A 20,235-nucleotide genomic window follows, 5' to 3' on the forward strand; every position below is an offset into this window, starting at 1 on the left:
TGGTGGGGGGCGATGCAGGTGGATGGGTGGGGTTTGGGGCTGGGATAGGGGCAGATGGTGGGGGCGATGCAGGTGGATGGGTGGGGTTTGGGGCCGGATGGCGGGGTGCTGCAGGATGGGTGGGGTTTGGGGCTGGGATAGGGGCGGATGGTGGGGGGCGATGCAGGTGGATGGGTGGGGTTTGGGGCCGGGATAGGGGCGGACAGCGGGGCGATGCTGCAGCAGGTTAAACCGCGCCCGGTCTCCCTCAGGTAACTTCTGCCCGCTGTGCAACAAGTGCTACGACGACGACGACTACGAGAGCAAGATGATGCAGTGCGCGCGCTGCGACCGCTGGGTGCACGCCAAGTGCGAGCAACTGACAGGTGAGTGCCGTCACACCTGGGCGCCGTGGCGCTGTCGCGCCCGATTCATACTTCTGCGTCGAATCTACGCTGAGGCTACGGTGTGGCCTACGCATACCCTATTCGTAGCCGCGTTCCCTACGGCGTAGCCTGACGCGCACCTCCCCAGAAATGTAACTACGCGTCGTAGCCTCTGTGTAGCCTACGGCGTAGGGAACACGGCTACGCCCTAACCTCTGCGGAGATTCGACGCCGAAGTATAAATCAGGCTTTAGTCTGAAGAGACTGGGCACTGGTGAGGTGTGTGCTGGAATTACCTTTTTTTCTCAGATGCGAAACTACAAGCCGTAAATAAACTGCAGTCATAATACATGTGTCAGGACAGAAATTCTGCAGTTATTTTTTTAAGATCATTAACTGTGCTCTAACCTCAGATACAGTCACTGGTCTGGGTATTAACAAGGGTTAATAAATCTGAGAGTAGTACAAATCAGATATTGTAATGTCATCTTTAAGAAAAGGGAAGCTATCATCCAGACATCTTTTTTGCACTATTAACTCCTGTTGCTGCAACTGCTGGATTGATAAATGGCTGTTGAAGATCTTCATATGCGTTGCTGGGCTGGTGCCCGTTGATAGCTGTTATCACCTGTAAGTGTGATGGAGTGCTCGAGAGCCTTCTTCCTGCTCCCTTCTCAGATGAGATGTATGAGATCCTGTCCAACCTGCCGGAGAGCGTGGCCTACACCTGCACCAGCTGCACGGAGCGCCCCCCGGCGGAGTGGAGGACCGCTCTGGAGAAGGAGCTGCAGGGGTCTGTGCGGCAGGTCCTCACCGCGCTGCTCAACTCCCGCACCTCCACCCACCTGCTGCGCTACAGACAGGCAAGTGTCCTCCACCCTGTGCTGTTGTACAGATAAGTAAGTGTCCTATGCCCCATACTGTGGTACAGACCGGTAAGTGTGCTCCACCCCCTACTGTGATACAGACCGGTAAGTGTCCTATGCCCCATACTGTGGTACAGACCGGTAAGTGTCCTATGCCCCATACTGTGGTACAGACCGGTGAGTGTGCTCCACCCCCTACTGTGGTACAGACCGGTAAGTGTCCTATGCCCAATAGTGTTGTCCACCCTGTGCTGTTGTACAGATAAGTAAGTGTGCTTGACTCCATTCTGTGGTATAGATTGGTAAGTGTGCTCCACCCCTACTGTGGTACAGACCGGTAAGTGTTCAAGTCTTCGTTGTACGTCGCTCTGGATAAGAGCGTCTGCTAAATGCCTTGTAATGTAATGTAATGTAGGTGTGCTCCACCCCTACTTTTGTATATATGGGTATATGTCCTTGACCCCCTTCTGGGGTACAGACTGGTAAGTGTCCTATGCCTCATACTGTGGTACAGACCGGTAAGTGTCCTATGTCCCATACTGTGGTAAGTGAGATGGGGTGACAGGGTGCTGAGTCTCTGCCTCTGTCCTGCAGGCCGTGATGAAGCCCCCAGAGCTGAACCCGGAGACCGAGGAGAGCCTGCCCTCCCGGCGCTCCCCCGAGGGGCCCGACCCCCCGGTCCTGACCGAGGTGACCCCGCCCAACGACTCTCCCCTGGACCTGGAGTCCGTGAAGAAAAAGATGGATTTGGGGAGGTACAAGGCGGTGGTAAGTCGGCCCTGTCCCAGTATCTCTTGTCAACACCGCACACCTACTTTACATTACCATGAACTTGACCCAAAACTCTGATGTCTGGTAAGTCTGCCCTACTTCCAAGGGTCTGCTTTGCTAAATAAAATCCACAACTTGGATACTACTCCTGTTGAATTGTGTTCATGTGGCCCTCATGGGAGTTGGCCTGTCAAGTCTAGTCGACCAATGACCCAGATCATAACGTTGGCTGAAACGTACCGAAAACGAATCCGAATGCCTCGCACCGGTCTCGCAAACAAACCTCTCGACTGTCCGGCGAAGGGAAGCTTATGTGTGTGCATCCGTGTGACTCCCTATAGCTGGAGTTCAGCGACGACATCGCCAAGATCATACAGATGGCGATCAACACCGATGGCGGGCAACCGGAGAACAGGAAGGCCAACAGCATGGTCAAGTCCTTCTTCATCCGGGTGAGTCCGGGAACGACCCCTGCGCCTCCCCCACCCACCCAGCCCTCCTCTGCTGAACGCTCTCTGACGTGTCCCTCTCTTTCTTTCAGCAAATGGAGCGCATCTTCCCCTGGTTTAAGGTGAAGGAGTCCCGGTTCTGGGAGCCACACAAGGGCTCTTCCAGGTGAGTGTGCCGAGCTGCACGTAAGTGGTGGAGCTGTGGGGGGGGGGGGGTCTGTGTTCTGCTGTCCGCTGACCTCCCGCTGCGCCCAAAAACCCAGCACCCTCCTCGCTGCTCCGGTGTGGGTTACACTGCGCTCACCGTCTTTCCCCACCTGGGCCTGTCACGGGTGCTTTTAATCGGCCTTATGTTTCGTGTGAAATCGATTGTGGGTTTGATAGATCCAGACCAGGGGTGTCAAACTGAATTCCCGGGGGGCCGCGGTGTCTGTGGGTTTTTGCGGTTTCCTTTCAATCAGCTGTCAATTAAGGCCTCGAGAACAAGGTGTGTGGATTCTTTAGCCAATCAACGACGTAAGTGAACCGCAGGTGCTGAGAACAACCTAAAAACCAACAGACACTGCGGCCCTCCAGGACTGGAGTTTGACACCTGTGATCCAGACACTGAAACATGAATAAAATAAAAATTCTTTCTTACAACTGCTGCTCCTGAACTGCCCTGCCAAGTTGTGCCCTTCACGAGTTCCACTGCACCGGTGCCCGCCCCAAAGCTACACTACAATATTTTTGCAGATGCTTTTATTCAAAGCGATGTGCAAAAATGTGCTTATCAAGGTCAGAGAAGAAACCCAACAGGTTGGACAAGGTACAATTCACATGAGCGGTTGTAAAGCCATGAATAGAAGTCTAGTACACAAGGTAGATAGGCCAAGTCTGCAGCTACCATACAGAGCCATCTACAACTTCAGTACTGAGACGAGTACAAATTCTAAAGTCCTAGATTAAAGTGCAAAATGCAGGGTGCGTAAGATGGAGACAATGTGCAACCAAGGAGTTGTTTCTGAATTTCTGGAATGTAAGCGATTGTGTAACCGATAAAGTTTTATGTTACTAATTTCCCCGCTCGAAAACATAAAGCCGTTATATTTCCTCAGAACAAAATTTAGTATTTTAAGTGATTTTGTATTTTAAAAGTGCAAATGTGCATTTTTTTTTTTAAGCAAGTTACCTGCCGGCCGCTGCCCCCTCCCCTGCCCTTACGGCCTCTGTACTGCAGCGCGCTGTTTACCTCCGCTCTCTCGCTCTGGCCCTGCGCCTCGGTGTGAACAGCCCGCAGTGTCCCCTTACACAGAGCAGCGGTCGCCCCTGCGGTCGCCTTGCCTTGTCAGCTCGAAACAAAAGAAGACAAGGCATTGTTGTCCGACCCGCCGTTTGGGGTTACCCGTCACGGTTCATAAAGCGCGTCTTCGTTCCCGCGGAGCTAAAGAGATAATTGAAATGGACTGGATGGGTGAGAGGATCGCGTTTCGTGGAATGTTTTTTTGGGACTCGTGTTTGCTTTTTGCGGTCAGACTGTACGTCTGTATTGTCTTTATCGTTGGTTGTTATCTTAACAAAAAAGAAAAAACACAAAAAAAAAACCAAAGGATTAAATTAGAACAATGTGAAGTCATTGGCTCCATCTCTGTTAATTCTCTGACAAACAGAGGATGTCTGTTAAACAAACCGTGAAACTATTTCTTCTGATAAATGGGAAAAGGGACGTTTTTCTATTGACTTTTGTTAATGTATACTTTTAGTTGCGGTTTCATAAATCCATGTATTGGATTACTCCCCTTTCATAGAGAAGGAACTTCCCTTAAATAGTTATTCATTTATTTAATTGAACAAACCTAGCTTGGTTCTTAGACCAACTCCACAGCAACCAAAGCCACACACAAACCCCAGAATGAATTTAGTCACATTTTTTCTATCTTCTGTTCATTCTCTCATGCATAGAGGTAATTTCCTTTTTGAACGTATTAAATTGGTGATTACCAGACTTTAATCTCCAGGCCCCCCCTTACTATACCATAGATTTGAATAGGATATGTATGAGTAATTCATAATACTGTAAGGCTAATGATAATTACAAGGGTTATTGTATAAAGGAGGGTAAAATGTGCACTCAAAATAAGCCCTGTTGTGTTTGAGTGAGGCTCCAGGCTTGAGTGACCCCCCCCCCCCCCCGTATCGTTGCACGACAGCGGGCTGCTTCCCAACGCAGTGCTGCCCCCGTCCCTGGACCACAACTACGCCCAGTGGCAGGAGAGGGACCAGATGGCCCGGGCCGAACAGCCCCCCCTCACCAAGAAGATCATCCCGGCGCCCCGCCCCAAAGCCCCCGGCGAGCCAGACTCGCCCCCGACCCCGCCGCCCGTGCACGTGGACGGTGAGCCGCCCGGGCGCGCCTCTCCCCCCCCCGGGGAACCGCCCTCATCGGTCAGCAGGTCGCAAGCCGCTGCTGTGATTGGTCGCGTCTGGGTTATGGGGATTTGTCAGGGTTGTGTGTCTGTGTCCTGTCCGTCAAGCCGTGTGTTAGACGTGGGGGGGCCACATCGGCTCAGGCGGTAAGTGCAGCGATGTGGGCGCTGTGTCCCTGAGCAAGACACCTGACCCCGAAATGCTCCTGACGAGCTGGTTGGTGCCCTGCGTGGCAGCCAATCGCCGTTGGTGTGTGAGTGTGTGTGTGTGTGTGTGTGTGTGTGAATGGGTGAATGAGAAGCATCAGTTGCACAGTGCTTTGGATACAGGCGCTATATAAATAAATGCCAGCCATTTACCATTTACCATTGGATTTGCACTAAATGTGGCCCCCGCCCCGCAGGCCCAGACCTCACCCGTGAGGACAGCCCCGAGCTTTCACCCCCGCCAGACGTCAGCGACAACCGCCAGTGTGCCCTGTGCCTGAAGTACGGCGACGACAGCACCAACGTGAGTGTCTGCCCGCCCCTGTCTGTCTGCCCCTCACTGTCTGCCCCTGTCTGCCCCTCACTGTCTGCCCCTGTCTGTCTGTCTGCCCCTCACTGTCTGCCCCTGTCTGCCCGCCCCTGTCTGCCCGCCCCTGTCTGCCCGCCCCTGTCTGCCCGCCCCTGTCTGCCCGCGTCTGCCCCTGTCTGCCCCTCACTGTCTGCCCCTGTCTGTCTGTCTGCCCCTGTCTGTCTGTCTGCCCCTCACTGTCTGCCCCTGTCTGTCTGTCTGCCCCTCACTGTCTGCCCCTCACTGTCTGCCCCTCACTGTCTGCCCCTGTCTGTCTGTCTGCCCCTGTCTGTCTGTCTGCCCCTCACTGTCTGTCTGCCCGCCCCTGTCTGTCTGCCTGCCCCTGTCTGTCTGCCTGCCCCTGTCTGTCTGCCTGCCCCTGTCTGTCTGTCTGCCCCTGTCTGTCTGTCTGACCCTGTCTGTCTGTCTGCCCCTCACTGTCTGCCCCTGTCTGTCTGTCTGCCCCTCACTGTCTGCCCCTCACTGTCTGCCCCTGTCTGTCTGCCCCTGTCTGTCTGTCTGCCCCTCACTGTTTGTCTGCCCCTCCCTGTCTGTCTGCCCCTCCCTGTCTGTCTGCCCCTCACTGTCTGTCTGCCCCTCACTGTCTGCCCCTGTCTGTCTGTCTGCCCCTCACTGTCTGCCCCTCACTGTCTGCCCCTGTCTGTCTGTCTGCCCCTGTCTGTCTGTCTGCCCCTGTCTGTCTGTCTGCCCCTCACTGTTTGTCTGCCCCTCCCTGTCTGTCTGCCCCTCACTGTCTGTCTGTCTGCCCCTCACTGTCTGCCCCTGTCTGTCTGTCTGCCCCTCACTGTCTGTCTGCCCCTCACTGTCTGTCTGCCCCTCACTGTCTGTCTGCCCCTCCCTGTCTGTCTGCCCCTCACTGTCTGTCTGCCCCTCACTGTCTGCCCCTGTCTGTCTGTCTGCCCCTCACTGTCTGCCCCTGTCTGTCTGTCTGCCCCTGTCTGTCTGTCTGCCCCTCCCTGTCTGTCTGCCCCTCACTGTCTGCCCCTGTCTGTCTGTCTGCCCCTGTCTGTCTGTCTGCCCCTCACTGTTTGTCTGCCCCTCACTGTCTGTCTGCCCCTCACTGTCTGCCCCTGTCTGTCTGTCTGCCCCTCACTGTCTGCCCCTGTCTGTCTGTCTGCCCCTGTCTGTCTGTCTGCCCCTCCCTGTCTGTCTGCCCCTCCCTGTCTGTCTGCCCCTCACTGTATGCCCCTGTCTGTCTGTCTGCCCCTGTCTGTCTGTCTGCCCCTCACTGTTTGTCTGCCCCTGTCTGTCTGTCTGCCCCTCCCTGTCTGTCTGCCCCTCACTGTCTGTCTGCCCCTCACTGTCTGCCCCTGTCTGTCTGTCTGCCCCTCACTGTCTGCCCCTCACTGTCTGCCCCTGTCTGTCTGTCTGCCCCTGTCTGTCTGTCTGCCCCTCACTGTTTGTCTGCCCCTCCCTGTCTGTCTGCCCCTCCCTGTCTGTCTGCCCCTCACTGTCTGTCTGCCCCTCACTGTCTGCCCCTGTCTGTCTGTCTGCCCCTCACTGTCTGCCCCTGTCTGTCTGTCTGCCCCTCACTGTCTGTCTGCCCCTCACTGTCTGTCTGCCCCTCACTGTCTGTCTGCCCCTCACTGTCTGTCTGCCCCTCACTGTCTGCCCCTGTCTGTCTGTCTGCCCCTCACTGTCTGCCCCTGTCTGTCTGTCTGCCCCTGTCTGTCTGTCTGCCCCTCCCTGTCTGTCTGCCCCTCACTGTCTGCCCCTGTCTGTCTGTCTGCCCCTGTCTGTCTGTCTGCCCCTCACTGTTTGTCTGCCCCTCCCTGTCTGTCTGCCCCTCCCTGTCTGTCTGCCCCTCACTGTCTGTCTGCCCCTCACTGTCTGCCCCTGTCTGTCTGTCTGCCCCTCACTGTCTGCCCCTCACTGTCTGCCCCTCACTGTCTGCCCCTGTCTGTCTGTCTGCCCCTGTCTGTCTGTCTGCCCCTCACTGTTTGTCTGCCCCTCCCTGTCTGTCTGCCCCTCCCTGTCTGTCTGCCCCTCACTGTCTGTCTGCCCCTCACTGTCTGCCCCTGTCTGTCTGTCTGCCCCTCACTGTCTGCCCCTGTCTGTCTGTCTGCCCCTCACTGTCTGTCTGCCCCTCACTGTCTGTCTGCCCCTCCCTGTCTGTCTGCCCCTCCCTGTCTGTCTGCCCCTCACTGTCTGCCCCTGTCTGTCTGTCTGCCCCTCACTGTCTGCCCCTGTCTGTCTGTCTGCCCCTGTCTGTCTGTCTGCCCCTCCCTGTCTGTCTGCCCCTCCCTGTCTGTCTGCCCCTCCCTGTCTGTCTGCCCCTCACTGTCTGTCTGCCCCTCACTGTCTGTCTGCCCCTCCCTGTCTGTCTGCCCCTCCCTGTCTGTCTGCCCCTCACTGTCTGTCTGCCCCTCACTGTCTGTCTGCCCCTCACTGTCTGCCCCTCACTGTCTGTCTGCCCCTGTCTGTCTGTCTGCCCCTGTCTGTCTGTCTGCCCCTCACTGTCTGTCTGCCCCTCACTGTCTGTCTGCCCCTCACTGTCTGTCTGCCCCTCACTGTCTGCCCCTCACTGTCTGTCTGCCCCTGTCTGTCTGTCTGCCCCTCACTGTCTGCCCCTCACTGTCTGCCCCTCACTGTCTGCCCCTCACTGTCTGCCCCTGTCTGTCTGTCTGTCTGTCTGCCTGTCTGCCTGCCCCTGTCTGTCTGTCTGCCCCTCACTGTCTGTCTGCCCCTGCCTGTATCCTGTCTGGAGAATCAAGTTTGCCCAACACATGCTCTACATCACAGGTGTCAAACATCCAGTCCTGGAGGGCTGCAGTGTCTGCTGGTTTTTGGTGTGTTTCAGCACGAGAGATGCATTTCAAAGTCTTTCATTGGCTCGAGAGTCCACACACCTCGTTCTCAAGGCCTTCATTGGCTGCTGATTGAAAGGAAACCGCAAACACCAGCAGACGCTGCGGCCCTCCCGGGAGTTTGACACCCCTGCTGTACGTCATGCTTGGTCACACGGGGCCCTGCACAGCACCGCGTGTGCTTGCGTGCGTTTTTGCTTGCGTCCACGTACATACACGGTGCGTGTTTGTGCGCGTGTGTGTCTCTCAGGACAGCGGGAGACTCCTGTACATCGGGCAGAACGAGTGGACGCACGTCAACTGCGCTCTCTGGTCGGCCGAGGTCTTCGAGGACGACGACGGCTCGCTGAAGAACGTCCACATGGCCGTGATCCGCGGGAAGCAGCTGGTAAGGCCCGGGGGAGGTGTCGCGGACTCCCAGGGTGCGACAGTTTTTCGGGGCTGAGGGAAGGGGCGTGTGGCTCAGTGCCGTGTGTGTCTCCCTCCCCAGCGCTGTGAGCATTGCCAGAGGCCGGGGGCCACGGTGGGCTGCTGTCTGTCCACCTGCACCAGCAACTACCACTTCATGTGCGCCCGCCTGCGCCACTGCGTCTTCCTGGAGGACAAGAAGGTGTACTGCCAACGGCACCGCGACCTCATCAAGGGGGAGGTGAGGAGAGAGGCCCCATCCTTCCATCCATTATCTGAACCCGCTTATCCTGATCAGGGTCGCAGGGGGGCTGGAGCCTATCCCAGCATACATTGGGCGAAAGGCAGGAATACACCCTGGACAGGTCGCCAGTCCATCGCAGGGCACACGCACCATTCACTCACACACTCATGCCTACGGGCAATTTAGACTCTCCAGTCGGCCTAACCTGCATGTCTTTGGACTGTGGGAGGAAACCGGAGTACCCGGTGGAAACCCACGCAGACACGGGGAGAACATGCAAACTCCGCACAGAGAGGCCCCGGCCGACGGGGATTCGAACCCAGGACCTCCTTGCTGTGAGGCGGCAGTGCTACCCACTGCACCATCCGTGCCGCCGGAGTGAGGCCCCCCCACCCCAAAAAAACCCCCCAGAAGACGCAACCTCTTCAGAACTGTCACCCGACCCACTGAACCCTGCTCTGCCCATTCATAAAACAACCCCACTTTGACACCGACCGAAAACCACACCAAACCACACCCCACCTACTCACAAACCGCTCCCAACCGTACCCCATCACAAATCGCACCCCAACTACAACAAACTTCACCCACCCCCCCCCCTCGCACACCGCTACCCAGTGAATCACACCTCCGCACCCAGCATGCGAAAGGTTTTGAGGTTTAAAAAAATAAATAAATAAATTTGTCAGTTGATAACTGAATTGCCAACAAGTCTACCCTGGGCCCCCCATGCAGGTGATGTCAGAGTCCGGGTTCGAGGTCACACGGAGAATCCTGGTGGATTTTGAGGGGATCAGCCTACGGAGGAAGTTTCTGAGTGGCGTGGAGCCCGAGAACATCCACATGATGATTGGTACCTATCCCCTCCCTCAACTGCCAATCGCATATCCTGTCATGATTCGGTTTGTGTGGTCTGTGCAGCGGTGTGACCTAGTTGAAATGAAAACAATTAATGAAATCAAGATGCATATCCACCCTATTTTTTGGAGAAAATATAACGGCCTTATGTTTTAGAGTGGGTGAATTACTAACAAAACTTTATTGGCTACACAATCTCTTACATTCCAGCAATGACTTGGTTGCTCAGGTCATTTCTGCTCTTAGTTCTAGATTATGTAACTAAGATGACATTAACGACAACAGCAGCTTGATTTCACTGGATCTCAAGGGAACAAAAAAAGCGGGTGCTTAAACTGTTATAAAGCAATGTTCTCTTTGGCTGTTCTTAACATCAGTAGGTGACCGCACCGGCATTGGTTTGTAACCCCTTGTGTGTTGTGGTCGATGCAGGCTCAATGACCATTGACTGCCTAGGGATCCTGACAGAGCTTTCAGACTGTGAACGCAAACTCTTCCCCGTCGGTTATCAGTAAGTAGTTCCGTGTAGTACAGTAGTAGCCCTCCTTATTCATTCTCACTGTGTTTGCCTACAGTATGAGTGCTTGTGTTTTTTGGCACACATCCACTGTCTGTCTGGAACGTGTGATAATTACAATTGTATGCAAACATTTTGAATAGGGAAAAACCATGTTCTTGGGAAAGGTTAACCGCAGTCTTTGATGAGTGTGCAGGGCTGTTACTGGCGATATTTATTCTATTACTGCACATTCTTCAGATGTGGTTTTATTTGTTTTGCAGCTGAGCTTCATTCATGATTACACGGTTTTATTTATTTTTTATGCATTAATTTCTGAGGACATTTATTTAGAACATTTGTAACAATGACAAGAGCTCTGGTCTTTGATTGCACTCAACATTAGTTGCCTTTTGTAATGGTTTGTCGCGTTCAGAGGCGCCATTCACCAACGTGTGTAATCCTCCCAGATGCTCGAGGGTGTACTGGAGCACTCTGGACGCCCGCAAGCGGTGTGTGTACACCTGCAAGATCCTGGTGTGCTGCCCCCCAGTGGTGGAGGCCGACATCAACAGCACTATGGAGCAAGAAGACAACCACACCATCGCCCATAGCCCGCCCACATCTGCAGGTAGGCCATGCTCTACGTCTGCCCAGACACATTAACAGCATACATCTGAATTCACGCCATTTAGCAGAGTAACAAATTTTACATAACAGCTGGATATTTTTATATTTTAAGTTCCTTTCTCAAGTTATACTGCAGCAGCATCCCGGCTGAGAATCAAAGCCACCATCTTTGGTTACACTCCCAGTGTTTAGAGTGGGGCTACCATGAGCTCTCAGTTATCTACTCCAGCCTAGACTGACTTCCTTGACCTGATAATCAGTGGCTTCATTGGTTTTAGAGAGTCATTGACGGTTTACTTCCAATTTTTTTTTTCCTTATGCCATTGCTGTGAGAGTGGCTGAATTCTTTAGTGTGAGGTCAACTGTTTGTTCCTGACCGAAATGGAAATGTCCCCCGCAGTGCGCCCATCAGAAGGCCAGCTCACCCCGACCACACCAAAGCCAAAGGCAGCCACCCGGAGCCGGCATCCCAGTTACCCCCCATGCCAGAGGTCCCCTGGCTCCCGACCGCTCCCTTCCACAGGTAGGCATGGCACATTTATTTTTATTATTACTTTGCCATCTCTACAATTTCAGAAGTGATGTTCAAGCCAATTCGGCTTTATTTTTTTGGTAAGTTCAGTTATACAAAAGTTACGTCTTACATCTAAGGTAAGCAGTCTGGGTGACTTAATATAGAGTATTTTGTAGCGTCATTACATTGGTATTTGATTAGTGTATTTGCGTCCCAGGTGATGAGTACTGTCTGACGGCACTTCCTGTCTAATGACTGTTCTTTCGGCTTCTGTCGCACATAGGAGGTCTCTCCAGCTCACCGCATGAGATTGTCACGGTCGGCGACCCCCTACTGACCCCTGGCCTCAGGAGCATTGGGTCCCGCCGCCACAGCACCTCCTCCCTTTCGCCCCAACCTCCCCGTCAGCGGGCCCCCTCTCCACCGCGGGGCCGGATGGGGGCCTTCTCCTCCGACCCCTCCCTGTCCACGGCCTCCCGGAGCTTGAGTTTGTGGGACACCTCGACGGAGAAGGAGAAAGAGAAGGAGAAGGAGAAGGCGACCGGGAGGGACGCCAAACAGAGCCGCGAAACCAGGACCCTGAGCCCGGGTTCCCAGCACAAAAATCAGTGCGGCGTTCCGGAGAAACGGGTGGAGGGCGCCCCCCGTCCCACGGGAGGGCAAGTCGAGAGGCCTGCATCCAGAGCTTCGGAGACACTGCCAGCCCTGGCTGGAAGCAGCCAAGTGTCCCCGCCGCTGGGTACAGCAGTGCTGTCCGGGCACCAGAGGGGTGGCAGCAGCAGCAGCAGCATGAAGATGGAAAAAGGGAAGCTGAACGTCAAAGAGCTGTCCGCTGGCCCTGGCCTGGCATCCCGTCTCCCCGCCGCCACACTGCCCAAGGACACCAGTGGCAGCGACCTGGCAAAGGAGCCTAATCCAAGCCTGGTGCCAGCTTCCAAAGACCCGCTGAAACCCGGTTCCCCTCAGACAGCACACCACAAAGGTGCAGGGAGGAAGGCCCAAGATCTCCTGTTGGGGCAGGCCGCACCTCCTGTCACCAAGCCGCAGTGGATGTCCGGAGCCTCTGCCGCCACCACAGAGGCTGCCGCCAAGCCCGCCTCTCAGGCGGCCGTGTCCTCGGCCACCGGCCGCGGAATCCCTGCCCTCAAAGAGACTCGCTCCAAAGTCCGAACGCCCGCCATCAGGGAGTCTGGGAAAGAGAAGGGGAAAGCTCCTCAGAACAGTGTCCCTCAGATGGACGTGCCGGACGGTGACAGCAAAGGTCCCGGGGCACTGGAGCCAGGGGAGGTGGAAAAGCAAGCGCGGGACATGCCTCTTAAAGCCAGGGAGAGATTTTCCAGCCCTGAGAGGAAGAACAGTACCACCTCAGATGAGCCGCATGGCAGGTTCGGCTCTGTGAAAGGCCAGAGGTCGTCGCATGCCCCTTCTGATATAACGCGGAAGGATTCCTCATCAAGGGACAGAAAGCGCATGGTCAAGGTAACATTGACGCCCCTCAAAATGGATTCCAACGGGACCAAGACGGCCGGCACCTCCTCCGGGACGGGCACATCTGCCTCCCTCTTGCCTGCCGGCCTGGGCTCGAAGAAGAAGGCCTCCCGCTCGCCACTCTTTGCCCAGTGTCGAGTTTGGGACAGTTCGGAGTCCGATGGCCTGCATCTCCCAGAGGAAGACCCAGAAAAGGGACTCTTCCCCCCCCGTCAGGCTGAGGAGGACGGGGAGGTACATGGAGCAGAGGAAGAGGGGGAGCACTCTCTGGAGGACGGCAGAAGCGCAGACAAGCACCTTGAGGAAGACAGTGATGGAGCCGGTTCGGCCAAGCGGCGCTACCCCCGGCGCAGCGCCAGGGCGCGCTCCAACATGTTCTTTGGCCTGACTCCCTTCTATGGCGTGCGCTCCTACGGAGAGGAGGACCTGCCCTTCTGCAGCGGAGGGGAGGGCTCCGGGAAAAGACGGGCAGGTGGCGGGACAGGAAAGCGCTCCGCCCAGGGTCAGGTTGACGGGGCCGACGACACGAGCACCACCTCCTCGGGGGAGAGCGGAGAGGAGGAGGAGGGTGGAGTTGGCCAGTGCTCCGAGGACACTTGCTACTACAACTTCACCCGTACCATCATCAGCCCAACCGGCGGGAGCGTCCTGCCCATGGGCGGGATGCAGCGGTGCATCATGGGAAGAGGGTCCCAGCTTCACAGGTTTCTGAAAGAAGAGCGGAGGGATGAGGAGAGGGAAGGGACGGCGGCAGCACGTCGGCAGTTGGGACGTCCCAGGATTGGCCAGCTGGACGGGGTGGATGACGGCTCGGAGAGCGATGCCAGTGTTAGCGCTGCTACCACAACAACCACCTCTACCACAGCAGCCACGGGCTCCACCTCTTCCAACAAGGGTGGTGGGAGGAGGAAGGGCCGGGAGGCGCGGACAGAAAAGCTTGATCTGGACGCCGGAAAGGAGGCAGAGAACAGTGGTGGAGGGGGCGGATCCAGCAATAGCCGTGACGGTAGAAAGAGTCAGAAAGAGAACAACTTGCCGCTAGGCAGCGTGAAATCCCAAGGGCAGGACCCTCTGGAGACCCAGCTCTCCCTCAATACCGATCTGCTCAAATCGGACTCCGACAACACCAACAGCGACGACTGCGGTAACATCCTGCCTTCCGACATTATGGAATTTGTGCTCAACACGCCCTCCATGCAGACGCTGGGCCAGCAGCCGGAGGCATCCTCCTCTGAGCTCTTGTCCCTGGAAGAAGGGTTCGGGCTGGACACTAATCGGGCGAAGGATATCGGCCTCTTCGAGGACTTCCCGCAGCCCCTGCCCAGCGCAGAGCCAGGAGAGAGCGGCGTGAGTGCGTCCATCACAGGGGAGGAGTCGTACGGCCTTCCCCTGGAGCTGCCCTCGGACCTGTCTGTGCTCACCACCCGCAGCCCCTCGGTGACCAATCAGAATCACAGTGCCCTGATCGCGGAACCTGCCGAACGTCCCATCCTCTCCCTGCCCTCCGGTGACTCCGCCGCGGAGAAAGGGGAGGAGAAGCAGAGGGGAGGCAACAGCGCTTCCACGGAGACCCCGCAAGGGGCGGCGGCGAGCGGGGACTCTCAGGTGACGGAAGGTCGGATGACACCGGAAGAGCACTTCATCCCCGACCGCATGACGAGCCCTCCCGTTGGCCAGGCGGTGGAGCCGAGCGGCCAGGATTTGGCACGTGCTTCCGGAACACCTGGGCTCCCTGGCTCACCGTCGGTGCCCCTCCAGGGGCAGAAGTACCTGGCCACATCCGTGGAGAGCTCCAGCCCTGCCCAGGTGCCCAGTACCACAGTCCAAACCGCTACCAGTCACCTGAAGCCCGGCTCAGAAAAGCTGTTTGTGCTTAACCAGCACATGCAGCGGCTCTATGTCCTGCAGACCCTCCCCAATGGCGTCACGCAGGAGATCCAGATAGGCCCGTCAGTCAGCACCACCGGAGCTATGGACACCAGCTCGATGGCTCTGGCAACGGGCATTGGTACCAGTGTACCAGCCTCCAGTGCCATGTTCCCAGCTGGCAGTAAAGGACTGGTCACGATGTCTCACCACTCTCACATCCACACCTTCCCTGTAGTCACACAGGCCAGCTTCCAGCCTGGTATTCCCAGTACCACTTCCGGCCTCCTCATCGGGGTCCACTCCCCGGACTCCCACGGCGAGCTGGCACACGGTGCCACCATTGTCTCCAGCGCCTCGACAACGTCCCCCTCCTCAGCAACGCCCACCTCAGGGCATGGCAAGAAGCGGCCGTTGACCCGGCTCCTGCCACGTAAGACCAAGAAGGTAGCCCGTTCCGGAAGTCAACCGGTGCTGACTCCTGCCGAGGCCACGCCCATGACTCTCATCAACTTCTCGCCTACCCAGATCTCTGCAGGCATACCCACGCAGTCGGGTCTGGTGGAGCTGGGAGCAGTCACCTCGGTGACCGCCGCGTCCCAGCGCAAAGTTCCAAACATCATCAAGCGACCCAAACCCGGCGTGGTGTACTTTGAGCCTGCCCCCATACAGGGGCTGTCAGCCCCTCCTGTGCAAGCGGGTGTCCTGGGCCAGGAACCCCCGAAACACCTGGTGCCGTGCACCGTGGCTGGGCTGCACCCAAACCAATCTGTGCTTAATGTGGTCCCAATGGGGCCAGGGTCAGTGTCCCTGAGCTCCCCAGCAGGACTCCTGGGCTCCGCCGATATGACGGGGTCCATCGGAGGCCTGCTGCTGAAAGCTGGTCCGCAGAGCCTGGCCTTGCCCGAGCAGCAGGTGGTCCTGCAGGCAGGCGGCTCCGTGATCTCCCAGCTGGGCGGCCCCGCCCAGCCCCCCAACACCAGCAGCATATGCGTGCTGCCCCCGGGCCAGACCATCAGCATGTCCGTGGGCCAGAAGCCGGGTCAGCAAGGCGCCACCTACCATCTCCAGCCTCGCCCGCAGTCCCGGGTGTCTGCCGACAAGCCCCAGACCCTGGATCGCGTTTCCGCGGGGCAGGATGCCAGCAGGTCCCGTGCGGCGAGCAGTTCGGCACAGAGCTCGCGCACCACCCCCATCTCCCGGGGCCCGGAGCAGCTGAGCAGCGCCGTGCCTCTGGCCCCGGCCTCCAGCAGAGGAAAGCCCAAAGCTAAGCGGACCCAACGCAGCCCGGACAAGGCCAGCGGGAAGAAACACAAGCTCCGGCGTTCAGAGAGCCCCCTCAACACTCACGACAAGCAGGGTCGAACGTCCCCGTCCCCTCGGTAAGACACGGCCAAACGCTACACCAATGTATACACAATTTCAGCTCTGAGTTTGAACAGATACTCTGAGTCGGTACCAGTGTGCAACCATTACCATTAAGTTTTAATAATAACCATGAAGCTTTAGGTTTTGTTTTGTGTTTTTGAAATGTGAACGCCTGGTACATTTCAGTCAAAGGAACCTATTAAACCACACTTTGACTGCATAACAGAAGTGCACCAGTCTGTTTATGTTGAAATCTGCATAGAACATATTTCAGCTATATAAGGGTAGAAATGGAATGTGTATGATCTTGTCTGCAGGCCCAGAGACGCTTTCTCTCCTGACCTCATGGAAGTGGAGCCGAACGAAAGGGACCAGAAGACCTGGTGAGTTTCTTGGAATTTTTTAGCCGTAATCCCACCCTTGAGCTGCAGAAACCTCCCTGTGCCTGGTCCACATTTGGAGTAAGTGTTTTTGACCCCATTTCCTTCTGTTTTGCCCTTTGTGCAGTGGGACCCCAGCTGCAGTGGCCATTCCCTCTGTTCTTACCTCCAAGGTCACAGAGTCCAAACCCAAAGTCTCAGGTGAGTTCGGCCCGGGCCCGCTCCTGCGTACTGGTGTCCCCGTCCACTTTGCAGTAGTCAGGTCCCCGGATTGGTGGGTTGATATGACATCACTTCCTGTTTAATGTCTCAATGGGTTTTACTCTGTGCCCTGTAGTGCCAGTCCTCCAGGCTCAGAGTGAAGGGGCCGGGGCAGGCCTCAGCGGGGAAATGGTGGAAAAGAGGAGGGATGCCTTACCGGACAGGGAGCCCAGGCGCGGGTTGATGTTTGAGATCTGCAGTGACGATGGCTTCCAGATCCGCAGCGAGAGCATTGAAGGTATGCCTCTGAATGGGTACAATCTGTCTGTGTGCAGTACTCTGTGCCCCTGTTCTGTGTGCAGTAACTCCAACCCATGCCTCTCCACTTTTTATTTTTATTTTACTTTTTAACTTTTTTTAATGCTGTACCTATATCCCTATAACCTCATGCCCCCCATGTATGAGTCTCCTGGACAGTTTCTTGCCATTCTTGTGTCTCACGCTTTCTCTATCTCCGTCCTACAGAAGCCTGGAAGTCTCTCACGGATAAGGTCCAGGAGGCGCGCTCCAACGCCCGACTCAAGGAGCTCTCCTTCGAAGGTCAGACCCCGGGGTCGTATTCACACTCGCATCAGAGACGATTAGCCGATTGTATGTGTTCCGTTCACTGAGACAAAATGCCTGATTGAACAAACCCGACCGTCCTCCCCTCTCAGGAGTCAGCGGGCTACGCATGCTGGGTGTGATTCACGATGCTGTCCTCTTCCTCCTGGAGCAACTCCAAGGGGCCCGGCACTGCCGCAACTACCGCTTCCGCTTCCACAAGCCGGAGCAGCCTGAGGAGCCGCCAATCAACCCCCACGGCTCCGCCCGTGCAGAGCTGCACCACAGGTAGGTCTGCCCCTCCACTGCTGGGGGAGGGGGGTGTAGGCGGTTCAGGTGGGGCAGGGGGGGTCACCGAGTTCAGGGAATTCCTCAATACCTGCTCATGTCTGTGTCTGTGTCTGTGTCTGTCCGTACCCTTTTCTTCTCAGGCGATCGGTGTTCGACATGTTCAACTTCCTGGCCTCTAGACACAGACAGCCTCCTGAATACAGCCCCAATGATGAAGATGAGGAGGAGGTGCAGCTGAAGTCTGCCAGGTGAGTCCCTGGCTGCTGCTTCCTGCTGTGTTTCCTTGTCTCTCCTGTGTTTCATTACCTTCCACTCTGCCCCAGTGATGGCTCCTCTCATTTGTCTGTAATTCCGCTGTTGCCTACGTCAGCGCTTCTCAAAGTTGGGCTCAAGGCACACCAGGGGACTGTGAAAAATACATTTGTACAGTAATCATGGGCATTTTACAATGTACTGCTTAAAATGGGGAGTACAAGCATTTTCTTCAAACTGTCCCTTTTGCAACAAAAAAACACTCAACCAATTGTAATCAACACAAAGAAATGATAGTGGTCAGACAAATATTAGCTGGTCGAAATGTTTCAGAAGAAATCATGCCCTAGCCACCTCCTCAAACCAGGAACCATAATGAAAGTGAAGAGCCCACTATTGAAACAAATCTAAATGACGAAAGCTTTTATGAATTTGGGTTCCTGGGGCACTGCGGTGGCAGGCTGCAGTGCTTACAGGTTTCATGAAAGAGGCAACTGAAGGACCTCTTGCGCACAAAACATCCAGAGCACCGAAATAAATTCAATTTGCTCTTGCCAAAGACAGCGGGCTACAGGTGACAGAGGACATAAATAACCTGTTACTAAGGCACTAGAGAGAAAGCACTCTGAGTGTCTTGCCTAACACCTTTTGAATTGCAAAGATGAAGAGAAGTAGGAGTGATTGCAACCTCCGGCAGCGATAGAAATGTTCTGGTCAGCACCTGACCTGCGCAGTGTGTTGAATGCTCTTGTAGCAGTGGTCAACATCTCTTTCAAAACCGCCACAGAACTGGGTGCAGGTCTAAAAAGATGTTCCCTTTCGATGTGCACAGGCTTTGCTGTGGTAGAAGTGCTTGAAGGAGTGCTTAGAGTTGCAGAATGAGCTAAATGATTATCTCCAAGAGACCTGAGAGATGAGAACTTGCAGGGTTTCTTTCAGGCCAACATGAATTGCTGATGTTTTCATTTCCTGAATGGGCTAAACTTTTTCGTTTCAAGGGGGCCCATACTGCACTATAATTGATTTGAGTTCAGCCCAGAGACCGCAAACTTGACTGACTTTGGGTGTTAATGTGAGTGAATCTCGTGACTAAATCGGCACCCGCCTTGCTTGCCTGGGGGAAATGCTTCAGTTGATATTTTATGGAAATACTGCTGAATATGGCGGGGATCACGGTCCGTTTGCTTGTGTCATCATTGCAAGTGGCCTTAAGTGAAAAGGCAGAAGAAATACTTTTGGACTCGCCCAGTGTGATCTCACTGTGAAAATCATCTTCCAATAGCAGAGACATTTGCTGTAGCTGTTGGGGGAGAGCATAGGAGCTGACCTGCATGGCTGGGAGGATATTGCCGCCTTGTCCTACAACACTTATTTGTGAGGCGTCATTCTTGACCGGGACAGCAGCAAAGTCACAATCTAGGGTCTGTCTTAAAATGGAAGAGGACTTGAGGGGGTTCCTCCTTGGTAGATGAGCTGTGGTTTGATTTTCAATTTCTTGGGCACTATGCACATGTCAGGGGCCCGCCCTAGAAAGCTTGAGAACTGCTGACATGCGCTGCCCCACCCCTATGTCAGTTCAGTTATTCATCTCCCATCATCTCCTCTCTGTATAACTTTCCGAATGTTCTGTGTGTGTTTAGACGGGCCACGAGCATGGACCTGCCTATGCCCATGAGGTTCCGGCACCTGAAGAAGGCCTCCAAGGAGGCGGTGGGGGTCTACAGGTATGTGCACACCTGCAGTCTCTGTGTATGGGGCTGTAACTGGACTGCCAAATCAGACGCTATCAGGCACACACGGAGACACACCGCCTCTGATACTCTGAAGCTGTAGCACAGCTCAGTGGTCCTGCCACTAAAATGGGGCGGCCTGTAGTGTAGTGGTTAAGGTCCATGACTGGGACCCGCAAGGTCGCTGGTTCAATCCCCGGTGTAGCCACCATAAGATCCGCACAACCGTTGGGCCCTTGAGCAAGGCCCTTAACCCTGCATTGCTCCAGGGGAGGACTGTCTCCTGCTTAGTCTAATCAACTGTACGTCGCTCTGGATAAGAGCGTCTGCCAAATGACATGTAATGTAATGACCACACTCTCCACTTTGCCAGGTCGCCCATCCACGGTCGCGGTCTTTTCTGCAAGAGGAACATCGACGTGGGAGAGATGGTGATCGAGTACTCCGGCAACGTCATCCGCTCTGTCCTCACTGACAAACGGGAGAAGTACTACGACAGCAAGGTGAGAGAAGGGGAAGGGCCCAGGTGTGGGGTGATAGGGGCGACATGGCTCAGGCGGTCGTCTGGCAGTCGGAGGGTTGCCGGTTCGATCCCCCACCCGGGCTGTGTCGAAGTGTCCCTGAGCAAGACACCTAACCCCCAAATTTTCCTGACGAGCTGGTCGG

The 20,235-nt window shown here is 55.6% G+C and overlaps 1 protein-coding gene across 1 annotated transcript in view; it reads left to right on the forward strand.

Annotated features, from left to right (window-relative positions):
- The window catches only part of LOC133132198 (histone-lysine N-methyltransferase 2A-like), a 63,906-nt gene that overhangs the window by 38,320 nt on the left and 5,351 nt on the right, over positions 1–20,235 (forward strand). Inside the window, exons 13-34 of the mRNA XM_061247482.1 lie at positions 252–365; positions 1,044–1,228; positions 1,826–1,999; positions 2,344–2,454; positions 2,544–2,617; positions 4,641–4,825; positions 5,261–5,367; positions 8,491–8,628; positions 8,731–8,889; positions 9,628–9,745; positions 10,183–10,261; positions 10,717–10,877; positions 11,277–11,399; positions 11,674–16,126; positions 16,430–16,495; positions 16,620–16,693; positions 16,830–16,991; positions 17,219–17,293; positions 17,410–17,584; positions 17,728–17,835; positions 19,480–19,563; positions 19,943–20,072. Of these exons, the coding sequence (XP_061103466.1) occupies positions 252–365; positions 1,044–1,228; positions 1,826–1,999; positions 2,344–2,454; positions 2,544–2,617; positions 4,641–4,825; positions 5,261–5,367; positions 8,491–8,628; positions 8,731–8,889; positions 9,628–9,745; positions 10,183–10,261; positions 10,717–10,877; positions 11,277–11,399; positions 11,674–16,126; positions 16,430–16,495; positions 16,620–16,693; positions 16,830–16,991; positions 17,219–17,293; positions 17,410–17,584; positions 17,728–17,835; positions 19,480–19,563; positions 19,943–20,072 (7,055 nt within the window). The remainder of the gene's footprint in view (positions 1–251; positions 366–1,043; positions 1,229–1,825; positions 2,000–2,343; positions 2,455–2,543; positions 2,618–4,640; positions 4,826–5,260; positions 5,368–8,490; positions 8,629–8,730; positions 8,890–9,627; positions 9,746–10,182; positions 10,262–10,716; positions 10,878–11,276; positions 11,400–11,673; positions 16,127–16,429; positions 16,496–16,619; positions 16,694–16,829; positions 16,992–17,218; positions 17,294–17,409; positions 17,585–17,727; positions 17,836–19,479; positions 19,564–19,942; positions 20,073–20,235) is intronic.

This window comes from Conger conger, chromosome 7, assembly GCF_963514075.1.
Source record: "Conger conger chromosome 7, fConCon1.1, whole genome shotgun sequence".
NCBI classification, from domain to species: domain Eukaryota; kingdom Metazoa; phylum Chordata; class Actinopteri; order Anguilliformes; family Congridae; genus Conger; species Conger conger.